Here is a 17,602-nt window from a genome sequence, read left to right on the forward strand (position 1 = left end):
CGATGGATGTAGCGAATGCCGGGTGTGTGCTACCGTTCCATAGGGAATGCTTGCGAGGTTGGCGAGGTTGAGAGTGGTGCGTCGCGTCGGGAGGTTGATGGAGTTGAGGGCGTCAGGGCCGTGGGTTGTTTGCGTCGCTGCTGCCACGGCAACCGCCTGAGCCTGTGCACGTGAATTTTCAACCCGCCTATCGCTGCGCAATGACGCGTGCGACACGATATCGGACGAGTTGGGCGACGTCTTGATGGGTCTGGCCGGATGTCGACGTTGTTTCACCGGTTTCCGTCGCCCGACCGCGTAGGTATTTTCGATTCTCCGTCCCTCGCCTGCGCCGCTATGATCATCACCCCTGAGCGCCTCAGGCATCCAAACGCCCGCAGCCTTACCAGGCCATGCTCAGCCTGCCCATCGTGTGATGATATATGTTGAATGCATTGTTGCTACAGTTTTACAGTATTAAGATCCCAAATCATGCTGCTTCAACGCCCCGTATTAAAGACAGCCGAATCTACCATGCCACCAGCGCCTTACCATGCTTTCCCTATCCGGAGAAGCAGCATTCCTAGAGCTTGCTTTCTCTGCCGTCTTCAATCGCAATGGCAACGACGACACAGATGTCGTCCGGCTTTCCGCCGTGCCAATTCTCGCCCGGGTAGTACTTCTGCACCTCTTTTGCGAAAGGACCGTCCCGCCTTGTGTTGAGACTCGCCGCTTTGGCTTCTCCAGTCACCGCAAGCGCGATGAGGGCCTGCAGCGTGTTGTTCTCGGATTTGCTCATGCCACCCCTCTCGGTGAGGTTGCGCAGATGAGGGCTTACAACGAACTCTTCTCTGGCATCGATCCAGCCGCCAAGTGCAGTCATGTTCTTGCCCACGATAGTGAGCACATCCTGCGGGCTCAGATTGTCCCAGACACCATCAGTTGCGAACACAAGGACGTCTCCATGTTTCACTTTGTGGTTTGTGACCGCTGAGTCCTTGGGTGTCTCGGCGTGCGCAGCGGAACCTCCAAAGAGCTTCATCTGGGCGAGCATCTGCGCGGGGATTTTGGACATCTGGTACGGGGTGTTGAAAGCATGCGTTTGCGGCGGGGAAAAGTAGCGCACGGCATTGAGGCCGAGATGGATGAAGCCCGAATCGCCCAGACTGTCAAAGTATTAGCTTGTCCTTTGGCTGCTCAGCTGGAATACTCACTTGGCAACCTCGACGGAGCCGTTGGGCTCTGCTGCTGCAATGCACGCAGTGCTTCCTCCACCGATGATGGAGTCGTCACTAGTTACATTATCATGACCAATTTGAAGGAGATCCTTGGGATGCAGAGGGCCTTTTGCAAAGCCCTCTGGGTAGCCATTGGCAGCTACCGCCATGTAGTCGCAAAGACCGTGAGCATAGTCCGCCGGGTCTATGCCGGACTCAGTCCAGCCGCCAACTCCATCCGCGACTCCGAAAGCGACCGCGCCGGTATCGCCGATCTGGTTCACGAAAAACGAGTCTTGTCCACTGGCTGGTCGCTTGTGTCCGCCCTTCTTCGTCAACCTGACGAAAGGATTGTGGTTGAAAAGGTTGTACTCGGGGTTGAACTGGTGGCCCTTTGCAGAGTATGATGCGGATATTTGGTATGTGAATTTGGGCATCTGTGAGCCGTTGCGGGCCGTCGCGCTGTAGGAGCGGGATGCGGACGCGGTCGAGGCAAGCCAGTAGGATAGACGCGGAGCCCTCGCGAGGCTAGCATTGCATAGCGGCGAGCGCGTGCAGGCCGTTAAGCCGGCTCCGGCAGCTTGAGAGAGCTTGGTCTGCAGGACAAGGCGGGGACCAGCGAAGCTCATCGCAATCGCAATTATGAGGACGAGGAAGGAGATAAGAAAGCGAACGGCCGCACGCATGGGCGACCTTGGACGAGCTTAAGCAGTGAGCATTACAGAGCAAGAAGCGGAGGCGAGGTCAGGAGAGGCGAAGCGGTTGTGGTTTTGTGAGGGCTGTGTGGAAATGTGACGGTGTAAAGCTTTCATGGCGACCTGTAAGCTTCGATTTCGTCAATGCGCGCGCGGGCAACTAGATGGCGCCTTGGCAGCGGCGGGGCGGACGGCGGAGGCGGGGCCGTGCATACTAGGGCAAGCGTGGCAGGCCAGTCACGCAGTTGACGTTGCCTCGCAATCGCGTGCGGCATGGACTTTTGCTGCTGGCGCGCTGCTTCACGACTCCAATCCTCGCCGCCTCGCCGCCTCGCCGCCACGCCGCCGCCCTCGCTTTCTTTCAACACACCTCCGGACCACCGTTTCTGAGGCCGTGCCTCAGCAACCAGCAGCAAGATGATGCACCCTTCGCGGCAAGCATATGTGGAGGAGGAGCCGCAAGAGGTAAGCCTGTTCCAATCTACCTCACCTTGCGATCTATCGGTGTTTACGAATTTGCGAAATAGAGGGCGCGATTCGAGTGCAGCGTCGCAATAATGCCCTCGCGGCAACAAGCATGGACACGGCGCTGATTTTCATGCCTCTGGACAGGATGTTGATATGGGCGGCATCGACCTTGCCAACGTTCGTACGTCACCCACCAGCTTCTCCTCCGAAGGTGAACGTAAGCTCACATTTTGCTCCAGCCCTCGATCGCGACTATTCCCTTCCCTCCGGAGCGGCTGGAGTTCCCTCGGAGAAAGCGTCGGCTATCCTCGCTCAATTCGAGCGCAAGCGTCTTGCCGCAACCATTGCCGTTCCCACCGATGACAACAAGGTCCGCCTACGGTTACGAGAGATTGGAGAGCCCATTACCCTTTTCGGGGAGGGCCCGGGGGACAGGAGAGACCGTCTGCGAGAACTGCTCACCCAGCAGATTGAATCAGGCCAGCATGATGCGGAGGGCGACGCGCAGATGAGGGACCAGTCAGTCGAGGCTGAGGATGAAGATGAGGGAAACGAGGAATTCTACACGGAAGGCCTGGAGGAGCTGCTGGAAGCACGGAGGGACATCGCCAGGTATTCTCTGCCAAGAGCACAAACGCGCATTGCGTACCAGAAGATGGAATCCACGATACCTCTACGGACCCATGTCAAGCATCGCAAAGCCGTCAAGGAGCGCCTACAGGGCTTCGACTTGTTTGGATCGCAAATTGCTGGAGACAGGCCCGTCAGTATGGCGCGGTTCTCGCCCAGCGGAGAGATGATTGTGGCGGGCAACTGGGGCGGCAGCATCAAACTGCTCGACGTGCCAAACCTTGAAGAGAAGGGAGTGCTTCGAGGGCACACGGACAGGATAGGCGGATTGGCATGGTATCCTGGTGCTACGTTACCAGACAGCAATGTCTCCCGCTCAACTCTTAACCTGGCTTCCGGTGGCGGCGAAGGCCAGATTCACCTGTGGTCACTCGAAGAAGATACCCCGATCTCCTCTCTTTCTGGTCACACCGGACGTGTTTGCCGCGTGGAGTTCCACCCTTCAGGCAAGTATCTGGCATCCGCCTCCTTCGACACAACGTGGCGTCTATGGGATGTGAACACGACGACCGAGTTGCTCCTCCAGGAAGGACATTCGCGTGAAGTCTACACGGTCAGTTTCAATGGCGACGGGTCGCTGATAGCCAGTGCTGGGCTCGACAGTATTGGCAGAATTTGGGATCTCCGTACAGGCCGCATGGTCATGCTTCTAGACAGCCACATCAGCCCAATCTACGGTCTGGATTGGAGTGCGGATGGGTACCGTGTGCTTTCCGGGTCTGGGGATGGATTTGCAAAGTGCTGGGATGTGCGCGCTGTTCGCGAGATGGGCAATATTGGTGCTCACAGAGGCGGAGTGACGGACCTTCGTTGGTTCAAGGGAATTGACGGACCCGCAAACGGATACACGCCGGTCAAGGACGAAGGTGGCAACATGCAGCCAAAGAAAGCGGGAACTTTCTTCGTTTCCTGCGGATTCGACAAGAATGTCAGGATCTTCAGCGCAGACGACTGGGCACTATGCAAGACGTTGAGCGGCCACTCGGGAAACGTGCTTAGCACCGATGTCAGTCATGATGCGAGGTGGATTTGCAGCTCCGGACACGACAGGACGGTGAAACTGTGGGCTAGGGATGATGGAGAAGGAATTTGAGATGACCTGGACATGGATCTGAGAACTGGCCTTGGCCCGTCAAAAAGAGCGAGACCTACAGGAAGTACAAATCTCAACATCTTCAAGCGGGCCGCGCAAGGCTGATGCACGGATTCTCTCAGTTTCGTAGAGGTATTGATACTAGGCAGGTATTGTCTACGAACGAACCGCGCTTATCTTGAAGATTTGTCGGTGCGAATAAAACCTGCCTTCACGGCACCACCTCTAAAAAAAAGATTAACAAGTCACTTTAGCACACCTCATACCAAGGTAACCAAGTCAAACTTTTGCTAGTGTATAGACATCCAAGGTTGAAAGTCCCATTGGTTTCGGGAATTTTTCCTCGAGATGATGCTGGGTCCCTGCTCATGTCAAGCAACTGTTTTCATCTTGACTCCGTTGTTTGGTACCGACTGCCCCGAGAGCTATACTGTAGTATGACCTAATCCACGTTGACAGGGTTGGGCATGTCAAGCTACCTTTGGGTGAACAGAATGCTCGGAGCCTCGTCCAAGTCTGCCATCATGCCCCCTCTGGCCAGGGCAACGAAACCATTGTCGACACTTCTGACAGGAATCCTTGGGAGCCCAAGCCCGATCAGTTCCAAATTCAAAACCCGGCTTGGACCCAAGTCTTGAGTGAACTGATTGGGAGAGTTTCCAGAGAGCTTCGCGTTGCCAACACGCCACTGTCGAAGCCCGTGTTCAAGGCACACAGTGACACCGAGAAGGCTCCTGGCATGTTCGGAGCCCTAGTCATATGCCTCCCTTCTGCACACACTAGAGGGTCGGTCAAGGTGAGGCCAAAGTCCGAGTACTAAAAGCAGAGAAACGACGCGAAGCGTGAGGCGGAGAGTGGGTGCAAGTGTGCGTGCTGGACCTACCAACTGAGCTAGCGGTGACGATGGGAAAGCTTGTTTGGACGGCTTGTGTGGTAACAGCAAAACATAGAGTGCCCACAGGACAGCTTCCCCAGGGCTAGACTCTGGATACAGTGGTTTCCGGCTGCATGGACGTCGCTCACATTCTCCATGGATTTTTTGCCGGGCACTGAGTGGTTGTATTAGATGCAATCAAAAGAGACAAGGGGGTGGCAGATGGGTGGAATACCGATGGTGGTTATAGCAAGCTCGGCTGACGCGGTAGGTTGCGTGAGGGTGAAGGCAGCCGTGAATGGAAGGGACGAGTGACAGGTCATCTTGAACTCACAAACAGCGCCTTCGCGCGAACCCACTCAAAATCATTAATACTCGTCTTCAGGCACAATACGGATCCTCTATTTTACTATTCCACCACTCTCATTACCGCTGTTTCAACTCAACATTAGCAATGGACGCAGACGACAAGGCCGACGGTGGCAAGAAACGCATAACTGTACCTCTGTATTTGAGGCGTTCCGGCATCAAGATCAACGATGCTGTTTGCGCAGAGTCGCCGGACGGGAACGCGCCACCACAGCTTCGCAGCAGCAATTCGCATCAGCCCACCAAGCCACGGGGCTTTCTCAACCAAATCGTCCCCCCGCCTCCAACACCCGGCAGCAGCCCACCCGTTGGCACGACCAAGGTAGTCGTCGACCACCCGAAAGGCGGCGGTGTCGCTTCATGTGAAGATAGCAGCCATGCCCAGTCGATAGGCGAAGAAGAGGGTAACAAGGATACCGAATCCAGCGGCGACGGCTCCGTCGTCCTGACTCCTTCCAGCAGCGTCGCCGCGGACGTCGACTGCGCCAACGCGAGCCCGGAAGCGCCGGGCAAAGCCACTACCACAACCGCGCAGCCGATGCTGTCGTCGCAGGCCAGGGCCGCTTACGAGGTGGCGCGCGAGTGAGTGCACTTACGGCGAAACGGAGAGCTGTTGTGACGCTGACGTGTCGACGTCCTAGGTACCAGAGGCGGGTCGATAGAGGTGAGGAGCGGGCCCCGACGGATCAAGATCGCGCCAACTACACGGCCTGGTGGGCGCGGAAGCGGAAGCGACAAGAGGAAGAAGACTCGGCAAATCAGGAGAGCGGGTGAGTACGACGGGGCGTTGCTGTTGTTCATAGGCTGGGGGATCGCCAGATTGCTGCATCTGGGACCCAGCCAGCTGGGCTCTGCTTGGCGGCCCCTGTCTGACTGGCGTTACAGATGAACACGCCATCCCGGCTCTGATCAGTCCCGACAAACAGCCTTGCAACGCGAAGCTCGTCCAAAGACACAACGCGGAGGGCGGTAGCGGAGAGACACCCAAGGGCCAGGCGTTTGACCAAGTATTCTGTGGTCTGATTATCGGGCCGGGTGACCCATGTTGGGTTGGAAAAGAATTTCATAATCCCACTACCTGTCTTACCGGAGTTGTTGCACCTAAAGTTTGTGCTGTCTGATCCTGTATGGGTGGGAGCCTGCGACCAAGGCTCCGGATATCTGCTTGGACGGTCCGTGCAGGGACGAGGTAGTGTGCGAGGATGGTCCGCAAAGTGTGGTAACAGAGAGGGCGGGCGCTTGAAGCGTCGACCCAGACCTCAACAGACAGCTCCAGGGTCAAGGCTCCATTACCTCACCGACCGGTTGCAATGGCATCGTAAGCGAGAGTCAACGCATACGCGCACGCTCTTTTGGGCGTTTGCTCCGGATGGCTGGAGTGATCAAGCCGGGGCAGGCGAGATGGGATGAGAATCAAAGACGCCGAGAGAGACAAGGCTGGCCAAGATGCCGCACGACTTTATCCGCGGCCCAGCGTCGTCGAATGAGAGCAGTATAGAGTGTGGTGTTGTCTGGCCCTGTGATTTGAGACGCTAACCACGGGCCATCCGGCTACCTAGCGACGACGCAACGCCTGCCCGCCTCCGTCTCCTCCAATGCCAACACCACGCCAGCGCCAACGCCAACGCCAACGCCGGAACCATCCCGCCTCCATCCATCCCATCTGGCCCCTACGCTAGGGAACCGGCTGGCACTGCCGCACAACGCCCGTCGCCGCCCGCCGGCCTCGTATGCTCGCCGTTTGCTGCTCCCCTGGCCGTCATACCCAGCGTGGCTTAGTCTTATCTCGACCATTGAAGCTGACGGGACCGTGCCTTCGCTTCTTATCTCTACCTCGTCCGAACATCTCCCTCTTCTTGCAGCCAAGCAGGCCTCAGCCACAATTCGCCGCGGGTGCCGATGTCGAGAAGCCAATGAGCCCGTTCGCCTAGCCTTTCCAGGTGCTGCTCGGCATTATGGTCTTTCCCTCAATCGGCATCCCCGATGCGTGTGGGAATCCTACCCACGTGGTGGATTGCATGAGTCTGACCTGAAGATCTTGCCCCCACCCTTGCCGTATGAAGGCGAGGATCACACGCATCCAGGCAAAGAGCATGTCGACCTTCATTCAAAATTCCAATTAAGCCATTGTAAGCTCCGCCGGCGTCCCGTCGACAACGTTGCCCGCTCGGCCACCGTGGCTAGCTCCGGCACAACCAACCCCCACCGGCGGCCAGTGGCATCAGCCTCGTCATCCTTACCCGGATGGAGCCGTCCTCGTCGACGGCGCACCCGCCTTCTCAAGCCTAGCTCTCTGCTGGTATTGCGACCCCAGTCCACTCCCAAGCCCCCGCCATGCCCGCAACTGAGACAGCCAATCTGCCCTCCATGCGTCTTGCGCGAACACTTGCGCTCCCTCATCCTGCCAGCTACCGCTCTGGACACACTGTGCACGCTTCTCCCAGCTTGTTAGCGGACGGGATCGCCTTGCCGGTGCCGCCTTTGCTCACTTGAAGCACTGTGTGCTGGGGAAGCTCTGAATGGTCTGCCGTAAGCAAGGCAAGAAATGCGCGCGAGTTCACCCGCAGGGGCCAGGGGCCGGCTCCACGGACGTGGTAGCAGGGACCGGCTGCTTACAGCCTAGACATCATCTCCCCGGCCCCGGTATGTCCCCCGCGACCCATCTAATGGCGCCGCTCGGCCTGTTCCCTTGGTGCCGGCCCAGAGAAAAGTTACAAGCATCGTCTCTCCCTACTCTCCCCCCCCCCCCCCCCCCCACGTCTTGCGACTGCGTGAAATCAACACCGAGCATCTTCTCACAGTGTTGCGAACGGACTTCTCCCCGAATCCTCTCTTTCGACAAAGCCGACCTCGCCGACATCGATCCATCCCTTGATCTATTCGCACTTGCTTCCGTCATAACAATACATTGCGCACTGAAGTCCACAGCCGCCTGACTTTTACGTAACGAACTCCCGGGCATGCGCCCTCTGAAGGCTGATCGCTATTGACTGCTCGCCTCGCCTCCCATAAGTCCCTTCCGTTTTCGTGATGGCTGTGTTCGATGAGGGGTTCCAGCGGCGGCTTGCCAGTCAATCGTGGGCTCTCTATGGCGTTGGGATATTCATAATCTTTTTCAGAATGTATGTGCCACCATCCGGTCGCCGAGAAGAAGGAATTCGTCTAATGCTCTCCACAGATTTGCACGGGTGCACCGGGTGGGGTTTAGGGAGTTGGCAGCGGATGACTACCTCATGCTCCTGGCGGCGGTAAGCGCACAGATGCACACCACGAGTCGTTGCATGTCTCACTTACTTGACTACAGGCATGGTATACTGTACTGGTCGTCTGCTTGAACGTCATTGCTGGAGGCGGTGGAAGCAACCTGTTTCTCCCCGAGGACTACGCCTTTTTCACCAAAGAAGACATTGAAAACCGAATTGCGGGTTCAAAAGTGGTGGTCGTGTCGGAGCAGGTCAGACTCGCTTCCAGCTCGCAAGCAAATGGGCAGCAAACTGACCAATTCAGGGCATGCTCAATGTCATCTACACGCTCAAGATATGTCTCTTGATCATGTACGGCCGCCTGACAACAGGGGTCGCCCAGTACCGGCTCGTCAAGTTCCTCTTCATCTACGTGGGGATTGGATGGGTGGCTACAGAGGTCACCTTCTTCACGGCTTGCAGGCCCTTCAGCGGGTATTGGGCAATGCCGCCTCCTAGCCCTCAGTGCGCCACACTGCAGTATTACGCGATTGTCCAGGCTTGCTTCAACCTGTCCAGCGACGTCGGCATTCTGATCATCCCGATTCCCATGATCACCAAGCTAAACATGCCGCTCCGGCAAAGGCTGATTCTCGGGGTCGTCTTCAGCATGGGCATATTTGTCGTACGTGGATTCCATCTGACTGCTATTTCCGAGCGTGCTGACCGGCGCCCTCACTCAGATCCTTGCGGCAATTCTCACAAAGGTATACAACCTTTCGGACGTCTACGACACGTCGTACATGCTGTGGTACACACGCGAAGCATCAGTTGCCGTGTACGTGGCCAACCTGCCCATGATCTGGCCTCTCCTCCGCGAGTGGTTCCCGTGCTTGCGGAAGCTCTCGACGGGCAAGAACTACGCGGCGGAACGACGGCCGTCTGCATACTATGGGGATGGGACACGGCTCCGCAGCAGGCCCGGCTCTCAGCCCCACCGCACAACGCTCCGCGACCTCAAACTCTCCAGCCACTTACACACGTTTCCAAAAGCGAATTCGGCAGACGCGTTCGCCAAAGGCGACGTGGAGCTGGGCATCAAGAGCGTCGGGACGATGCGCAGCGGCAGTCCGGCGAGCTCCGAGTTGGCGCTGAACCCTGGGGATATCCGCGCCGACGTTACGATTGAAGTGGCGCGCGAAAGCACCGAGGACATCGGCCGGAATGGGCAGAGTGGTGGCAGGCAGGCAACGGGAATGAGCAAGGGCGATGCGCTGACGTGGACACATGCCACGGCCACGGGGCCCATGACCGAGACCAGCATCAGCGGGCCGGAACGGTTTGAGAGATGAGGGTGTAGATAGATATCTTTGCTTTTCCACATCCGGTGCATGCAGGGATGAGTGATGAAGTCCAGACCATACATGGTGCCTCAGGCGCAAGCTCTTGGCGGGGCGAGCGCGCGGAGCCGATGACGTCCCTCGCTTCTCCGCCGTCATGGAACCAACTGCCCGCCGCCAACCGCCAGGGGACGACCGGACGACCCCAAACATGTCGCCCTTCGCCCAGCAATCATGCACCGCTCCGACAGCAACACCATCGCGAAGCTAGCCCAGACCGGCCGCAGCTCCACCCTCGCCGCTAAGCCCGACCGCGACTCGACCCTCAAACGCTCGCACCTGTCGCTGCATGGCCACAAGCACCATAGCCACCACCACCACCGTCACGGCAGCCGCTCTGCCAAGTATGGCGCCGACGACAAGGAGATCAAGTCCGCCGTGCTGCCCGCCCCGCGCTCCCAGTTCCCGGACATCAACGTCGTGAGGTCTGCGAACAGCGCCGACACCAGATCCAACCCCACCGGCAGCGCCAGCAGCGCCAACGACTCCAAAGACCTCGTCAGCCCGTCCGTCATCTCCGACTACGACCGCAACGCTCGCCACCTGTCGTCGCGTGTCGTCAAGCCCGAGGATGTCGCCCGCGAGCGCGCGCGCCAGAAGCAGCGCGAAGGGTGCGTTTTCATTGATCCTGCTGTCTCACACTTTCTGCGCGTGCACAACGCCCGTTGCGCTCCCTCTTCTCAGACACGTGTCTCAAACCTTTTCCTCTCCGCACGACTGACCGCTTCTCAGCCAACTGCGCAATGCGCTGCGCGTCCTCGACGAGCAATCCATGGCGACCACGCGGCGGCTCGACGACACGTACTACTCGATACTGGAGAAGGTGGCGGGCCTGCACGGCACCATCGGTGGCCTGCAGGAGCTGTCGACCATGACCCAGCGGCTGCGCGCCGAGTTCGCCGCCGACGCCGACGACCTGGTCGACGAGGTTGACGGCTCGCTCGACGCCATCGGCGATTTCGATGCTCAGGCCCGCCTGCTGGAGGAGTTCGAGGCACGCATCGTCGCGGGAAAGGAGAAGGCCGCCCGCCTGAACGAGCGCCTCGATGCAGCGCGGAAGAGGGTCGACGAGCGGGAGAAGCTGGACGAGGAGTGGAGGGCGAGCGTGAATCGTACGTATTTCTCTTTTTTTTCCCCCCTCTTCTTTATCCGAGCCGTTGCTGATCAATTCGCTGAGCAGGCCGTCTGCGCATCTTCTGGAGCGTTTTGGCCGCGCTGGTTGCCCTGTTCCTCGTCGGCTACATCGTCTACGGCATCCGCACTCAAGGGACTGCTGCCTCGAGGGCAGCGACCAACGGTACCACCAAGCACAACTTTTCCATCGACTTGGAGAATGTGGTTGTGCCGCCGCCCGTGCGGGAGATCCTCGAGGAAGTGCACAGTTCTTCCCAGAGTGCTACCACGACACAGCCTCCAACGTCGGACGCCGCCTCGGATGATGAAAGATTGCACGTGTTCGACGAACTGTGAGCCCGAGCCAGCGGGAGATCACGGATAATACTTCGGAATGTTATTCTTAGGCCGAGTCATGAGAGTGCCTCAGCGGAACCCCAAGGCCATATTTCCTCACGCAACAACCTGCTGCTCATCGGAAGCGCTGTGCTCTTGAGGCACCCCTCTTTCGGAATCCCTGGAGATGCTACTGCATTGCTCCTTTTCCTCGGCTGGAGATTATCTGGTATTGGCAATCGGATACGGCGCCTTTGGCGAGCTATTCATCCCTCTCCTCTGCTTCCGTGCAGTTTAGACCCACACGGAAAGGAGCTCCGAGGGGAATTTTACAGTGGGGTCGAGCGGGGGTTGCGAAAGTCTCACTGCGCATTGGCCCAAGGGCAATTCGGGGACTTGGACGAGGAGGCGGTACTGAGGGGGAAAGGGGCACCTGCACTGGCCAGTATCGAAATCTTGGTCCTGGAGGCAGCACTACCTGAAGATCGTGCAGTCATCTTTGGACTGCAACAAGAGGCTTGAGCAGGAGAAAGGGGGACCTGGAAAATGGTTCCTTCGTTGTGAGTTCGATTACGGCAGGAAGGATATCAATAATTATCTCGCGAATGGGATTCGAGATTATGAGCCGCATATGAACAAAAACATGGCAGCGTAGTGCCGTATACTATACTTGCGGAAAACGAAGATCAAAGTCTGCCATAGTTGAAAACCATCCGTCGTACATTCATTCCAGAAGAGCGGTCCTTGTATATCCCATTTCTATCAACACAATCTACTTCTCTCGTGTGAGGTGATGAGAAAGGTTCGCCAATCGGCATGCAACATTTGGCGCCACAATAGGGCGGTAATCCGGTCCAATTGAATTAGATCATTAGTTTTATTCCGTTCCACAAAACAAATTACTCATCATGGGCTCGAACATCACATTAGTTGGTCGAAGGCTGCACGAGAGTGTTGCCTGAAATGATTTGTTAGATCATGCGACACCCAAAACTTTGGGGAAGTCTACGCACCTCCATCTGGATACACAATTTGCTCGTTGTAGAAGGTACCTCCGTGACCAGCGAGGAAGAGAATAGTTGCAGCCATGTCGGAATCGTTTCCGTAGCGGCCTGCAAATTCGAGTTGTAAGCGTTAGCACCACTGCCATCCCGCACTTCTGTTTGAGTGCGATACACACCGGAGGGATTTGAGGCTTGTGTCGTCAGCTTGGACTTGTTCTTTTCGTCCGAGGCTCCGGTCGTCATCTCAAAACCGGACAGTCATGTTAGAAGTTGCTTTTTGGTGCCTTTTTGAGCCTGATCACAAGGCCGAAAAGGAAGGAAGCTACTCACCTCGCTTGGGAACATGCCTGGCGCGATCGTGTTCACTCTAACTCCGGTCTTCACAAAAGTCGTAGCGAGCATGCGGCTGACGTGGGTGGCGGCGGCCTTGCTGGCGGCATAGGCAAACTGACCGCCGCTGCTGCCCTTCATGCAGCCGGAAATGCTGCTCACGTTGACGACGCTGGACGAGTAATCGGGAACCGCTTTGCCGCCCTTGGCGAGCAGCGGAAGGAAGGCCATGGAGGCGAAGTAGATGGACGCCGCATTAATACGGAAGGTTTCGTCCCAGGACTCGGGTTGCGATGCGAGAAAGTGCTCGGAGACGGCGACGGGGTCGGCAAAGTCCAGGGGCTGCCCCCGGCCGGAAAGCTTGGTGGGGTCGTCGCGGGCGACGCCGGCGTTGTTGACGAGCAGCTGGATGCCGTTGGGCTCCTTCTTGGACACTTCTGATGCTAGCCGCTGGACTTCGGATTTGGAGCTCACATCGCCAGGTAGGCTACACAAAAGTCAATTCGCCAGCCGGTAATTGGAATGGTAAGAGTACGCACGCAATGATTTGACCCGAGCCCGAGTCATAGGTTTCAACCGTCTTCTCCAGGACCTCCTGTCTCCTTCCGACGATGTAGACTTTGGCTCCGTTGGTCGCCAGGGCCTGGGTGATCATCAGGCCAATGCCAGTGGCGCCGCCGGTGACAACGGCCGTGACGTGAGACACATCGAACAGCTTGGAGCGGTCAAAGCTTGCGGCAGCCATGTTGCGTTGGTTGACGATGGTGTAGCTGGCGCGGGCCGAGAAAGCGTTTCTGACGGCCGGCGCAGAGCGGGCAAAAAGGCGGAGCATTGTTTACGGCGCAGATCGGTTGCAGCAGATCTCAAGCTTTTGGCGTGCATGTCGGGTAGATGTGGACTTCGGGGCGAGGGAAAGCATGGATGCACGGTGGATGGACGTTCATCATGACGTTGACCATGCGGAGGAGTGGGCCCAACGTCATCAGGGTCCAGTCGACGGATCGTCGTGGCCGCAGCTGGCAGCTGGCATGACAGCTAGCGATGGTTGACACTGGCGGTGGAGCTGGAGCGTTCGACGGTGCGGATCGCACAGCGTGCAGCAGAAAAAGAAGAAGGCAGGGGATCGGCCGCAGTCGAGATGAGAGCCAATGCGGATCCCCAGCCAGCATCCGCCGGGCCACCCGACACGCAATCGAGCGCACGCTGACGCTGCCTCGGCGCCGACGACGGTGTGACGGCGTGACGGCGTGACGGCGAGCACGATGGCGGGCTCCAGGCGACACGCTGGCAGCCAGAGGCCGGGAAGCCGCGGCCATGACGCATGCGGCAGGCGGACCGGATGCCGGGCCCCCCGCAGATGGAGGCTGCCGATCCCCCTCAGTGTCAGGCCTTGTCAGGCACCGTGCAGCCGCTGCTACATCAAGCCTACATCAAGCCAACCCCAGCCCGTGCCTTTTTCCCGCCGCAACTCCCCTCCTTCTGCTTGACTCTGCCACATTCCGACTTCCACCCATTTCTCTCCCAACGTGCCACCAGCTGCGTGTCTTATACCACCCGTCCCCCTTGCTTTGCGCCTATCACTACCGCACTTAAAACCAGCATACCGCTTTTCCCCAGCTGCTGCATCCGCGACCATCCCAGCCGGACCTTCGTATTTCTGCGCCGGACACATCCACACCATGAGCGGCAACCAAGCGCCCCTCCGCGCTTCCGACTGCGCGTCTGCGGGAACTGCCTATCCGCCCATCGCCACACCCACCATACTGCCCCCCAGCAATCCCTGCATATCCGGCTATACCGCAGGCACCCTCCACACCACATACACGCTGCCATACAACCTGACCGCCATCCTACCGCTCATCTCCTCCTTCGGCAACGTCGCCTGGACCGGCCTGATCGACCCGACCACATCCACCGTCGTACTCAACGGCACAGACAACGAACCCGGCACCGCGCGTTCCTACACCCTCCCCGACGGCGCCAAGCTCGTCGAGACGCTGCTCGACTATTCCTCCTCCTCCTCCTCCGGCTCGTCCGGCTCGTCCGGCTCGTCCGGCTCGTCCGCCCAGCTTGTCGAAATCCACAGCATCGCCCACCTGTACCAGCCGCTGGACCGAGACGACGACGACGCCACCAACGTCAGCCTGACGTCCGAGTCAGTCCCGTACGGCCCGCCCAACGGGACCTTCGGCTTCTACGCGGCGCGCGACGGCACGCGCGTGGCTGGCGCGTGCGGCAGCGGCGGAGGGCAAGCGCCCGCCACGGCCTTTGGCTTCTCGGCCGAGTTCTGCGCGACAGAGGTCGCCGCCGCCGCGCGCTGGTTCCGCTCGCGCAATCTCAACGCCATGGCCACGCTGGGCCGCATCTTGGGCGCGGGGAGCGAGAACGTGACGGACTGCGCGAGCTTGGCTGCGGTTGCTACCGCCGGCGGCGGCGGAGGAGGAGGAGGAGGAGGAGGAGGAGGAGGAGGAGTGAGTGGTGGAAGCGCCGCCGAGCCGAGCAGCGCGGCGAGTCATCAGCAAATCAGGATGAGCATGGGCACGGCGGTGAGCTTGGTGTTGGCGGCTTGCATGGCGTTTGCGGCGTTGATGGCGTGATGTGGTGAGGAGTGCGAATGGCTTGGTGAAGGAATTAATCAAACGCGAAAGGTGGGGGGGAGGTTGAGACGGATGTTGCGTTTGGTGGCTATTTCACGAATGATACCCAGCCCTGATGGGCATTTACGTTTTTTAAAGACCCTACTACCCTCTTTTCCCAACAGCATGTTTTGCATATGTGAACCAGTTGCCTTTTATACATTGTACACGTGCAGCCAAATCTGAATGCGCACAGACTCTATCCAAGCCAGCTTCAAACATCCTAACATCCCGCGGCACAGCCGGAAAACCTTGGTGATCGTGCTCGAAGAGAGACTTGTTTGAATAATGGTAGTAGTAGCGCATGAACCGACCGACGTTGCCTCATCGTGGCTACGTGAGCACGAGCAGAGAGAAAGAAAAAAGCGTGGGGGTGACTTTTCCTCTTATAGGCATACAAGGGTGTGATTTCCGCTGGGGGGCAAGCCTGAGTCGTAGATCTCCCGCCGTAGTGTTTTCCTGTTCCTGTTAAACCTGTCACTCTTAGCCTGGGCCGGACCCTGTTCGTTAGGTATTGCGCAATCCGGGGGGAAGGAGGGATCCCGGCAGCTTCCGTCTCCTACCTACCGGGGGGGCTTGGGGAGAGGAGGAAAAAAAAACAGGATCGAATCTCGGACCACAGGCTGGCTGTCCTCAGCAGCAATGCTATCTTGACCGTCGCGTGCATGGCGTTCCGCCACCTAAATACCAGAGGTCGTCTGTACCGACATTCAACTGCCAGAATTTGCATGACTGCTCTCGCATTCTATGCCCAACCGCGCGCATTTGTTCACCTCTTCATCTGTGCACCATCACCCACATTTTTGACTGTTTCTCTTCTGGGTTATTTACACACTCTAGAAGATCTCGCAAGAACGACAAAGGCGAAGTAATGTAAACAGAAAAAGGATCCGACCGACTCCTGACTCAAATAGCCCAAAGCCCCCAAGGCACCCATTACTTTGTTTTCGTCTGAACCCGGTACCCACTACCCAGAGATGTGCGAACCAGACAGAAAAATAAGAGGATAACGAATGCGCGACCAAAAGTAGAGCTAGAGTCTTCGCTTTGTGCATGAAGAGATCGCTCTCCTCTTCTTTCTTCTCTCTCGCCGGAGCAAGTGCAAGATCGGGGTCTGGAGAGACGTGAATAAGCAAGCGTGCATGCTATGCCTCTACAAGCGCGGGAGAAACGGTAGAGTAGTCATCCCGCTTTGAGCCGGAAAAGGTTACCAATGTAAGCCAGAGCAGAGCGAAGGAGAGGAAACGACGAGAGGGTGAAGAGAGAAAGACGCCTAGGCCGACACCTGATTTCGCCCGCTGCCCCGAAACTTTGCAAGTCATCAACAAGTGGCGGTGAAAGAAGCTCTACTCTGTGGGGCCCCCGGTATCGACACGCCGTCCGAATCCGGAAATGCGGCAATCGTGGTTCGTGTCGATCCGGTAGAGAGAGAAGCCAAGTACGCTCAATGCATCGGGGGCTGGTAGTTGATCGGTCGCCTGCATCATCACTTGTCAATCTGTGCTGTCGATTTCCATCGCCTGACAACCATTGGCCGCGACTCGGCCCTGCGGGGAAACGTACTTGAAGAGAAGTATGTGAGGCTCCGGCTCGTGGACCTCGTAATGCTCCCATCCCAGGCTCTGGAAGACAATGCATTAGCACATGCTGCGTCGCGTGGGGTTACAGAGGAAACGGGCCTACCTGAGTGATTCCCAGCGCTCTCCATTCCTCCTCCCATAGCAGCTTCAGTGTTCCCCTGGAGCCGTCAAAGTACTCCTTCGGTATGACCTTGAGCATTTGCTTGGGCAGCTGCACATGACGGTACTCGTGTTCGCTGTCCGAGTATCTGGATGGCCTCTCTGTCAGTATATGGCTGCGCCTTTGGTTGGCAAGTGCGCGGGCGGGCTGCGACATCCGGCGCGTCAGGCTGGGGGGAGACGCGCGCACCTTGCGGAATAGTGGATGCTCTCGACGAATTCGTCCAGCTTGTCCTTCTCTGCCTCGGACAAGGGCCGCGGCTTCTTGTTGCGGCGCGTAATGTCAATGCCCATATCCATGGTGGAGCGGTGGAGGTGGTTGTTGTTGGCAGCGAGGGCGCGGGCCGATGTTGACGTGGAGCGGTGCGCGGCGGGCGCGGCGACTCTCTAGTGGGGAGGGGCTCGGCTGCGGGCGGCGCTGAGTCGAAAGGGATGGGAGGGCAGGAAGGCGCTGGTGGTTGCGGGCGCGGGCGCGGTCGCAGACGGGGGCTTGTTGCGCGCGATCGAGGGGCGGCAGCTGGACGTTGACGGCGCAGC

At 58.2% G+C, this 17,602-nt stretch overlaps 8 protein-coding genes across 8 annotated transcripts; 5 read left to right on the plus strand and 3 right to left on the minus strand.

Moving 5' to 3' along the window:
- Positions 1-562: 562 nt before the first annotated feature.
- BKCO1_8500012 (5-azacytidine resistance protein azr1) lies at positions 563-1,882 on the minus strand (the record flags this gene model as incomplete). The annotated part of the gene is made up of 2 exons (XM_020279578.1): positions 563-1,145; positions 1,194-1,882. The coding sequence occupies 2 exons, from the start codon at positions 1,880-1,882 to the stop codon at positions 563-565; spliced, it is 1,272 nt and encodes a 423-aa protein (XP_020125544.1).
- Positions 1,883-2,308: 426 nt separating this feature from the next.
- BKCO1_8500013 (serine threonine-protein kinase prp4) lies at positions 2,309-4,082 on the plus strand (the record flags this gene model as incomplete). Its single annotated transcript, XM_020279579.1, has 3 exons — positions 2,309-2,356; positions 2,504-2,540; positions 2,599-4,082. The coding sequence occupies 3 exons, from the start codon at positions 2,309-2,311 to the stop codon at positions 4,080-4,082; spliced, it is 1,569 nt and encodes a 522-aa protein (XP_020125535.1).
- Positions 4,083-5,410: 1,328 nt separating this feature from the next.
- BKCO1_8500014 (uncharacterized protein) lies at positions 5,411-6,099 on the plus strand (the record flags this gene model as incomplete). Its single annotated transcript, XM_020279580.1, has 2 exons — positions 5,411-5,907; positions 5,967-6,099. 2 exons carry the CDS (start codon positions 5,411-5,413, stop codon positions 6,097-6,099), a joined length of 630 nt encoding a protein of 209 aa, XP_020125547.1.
- Positions 6,100-8,355: 2,256 nt separating this feature from the next.
- Positions 8,356-9,859, plus strand: BKCO1_8500015 (uncharacterized protein; the record flags this gene model as incomplete). The annotated part of the gene is made up of 5 exons (XM_020279581.1): positions 8,356-8,447; positions 8,504-8,573; positions 8,630-8,779; positions 8,833-9,192; positions 9,251-9,859. 5 exons carry the CDS (start codon positions 8,356-8,358, stop codon positions 9,857-9,859), a joined length of 1,281 nt encoding a protein of 426 aa, XP_020125546.1.
- Positions 9,860-10,081: 222 nt separating this feature from the next.
- On the plus strand, positions 10,082-11,878 carry BKCO1_8500016 (uncharacterized protein; the record flags this gene model as incomplete). Its single annotated transcript, XM_020279582.1, has 4 exons — positions 10,082-10,518; positions 10,640-11,019; positions 11,088-11,373; positions 11,428-11,878. 4 exons carry the CDS (start codon positions 10,082-10,084, stop codon positions 11,876-11,878), a joined length of 1,554 nt encoding a protein of 517 aa, XP_020125538.1.
- Positions 11,879-12,282: 404 nt separating this feature from the next.
- On the minus strand, positions 12,283-13,522 carry BKCO1_8500017 (short chain dehydrogenase reductase; the record flags this gene model as incomplete). The annotated part of the gene is made up of 5 exons (XM_020279583.1): positions 12,283-12,314; positions 12,370-12,468; positions 12,537-12,603; positions 12,691-13,177; positions 13,230-13,522. 5 exons carry the CDS (start codon positions 13,520-13,522, stop codon positions 12,283-12,285), a joined length of 978 nt encoding a protein of 325 aa, XP_020125545.1.
- An 847-nt stretch (positions 13,523-14,369) lies between these two features.
- BKCO1_8500018 (bet v i allergen) lies at positions 14,370-15,287 on the plus strand (the record flags this gene model as incomplete). Its single annotated transcript, XM_020279584.1, has 1 exon — positions 14,370-15,287. The coding sequence occupies one exon, from the start codon at positions 14,370-14,372 to the stop codon at positions 15,285-15,287; it is 918 nt and encodes a 305-aa protein (XP_020125540.1).
- Positions 15,288-16,770: 1,483 nt separating this feature from the next.
- BKCO1_8500019 (cyclin-dependent kinase regulatory subunit) lies at positions 16,771-17,365 on the minus strand (the record flags this gene model as incomplete). The annotated part of the gene is made up of 4 exons (XM_020279585.1): positions 16,771-16,804; positions 16,890-16,948; positions 17,010-17,154; positions 17,256-17,365. 4 exons carry the CDS (start codon positions 17,363-17,365, stop codon positions 16,771-16,773), a joined length of 348 nt encoding a protein of 115 aa, XP_020125539.1.
- Positions 17,366-17,602: the final 237 nt, after the last annotated feature.

The sequence above is a fragment of the Diplodia corticola genome, assembly GCF_001883845.1.
Source record: "Diplodia corticola strain CBS 112549 chromosome Unknown scaffold85, whole genome shotgun sequence".
NCBI lineage: Eukaryota > Fungi > Ascomycota > Dothideomycetes > Botryosphaeriales > Botryosphaeriaceae > Diplodia > Diplodia corticola.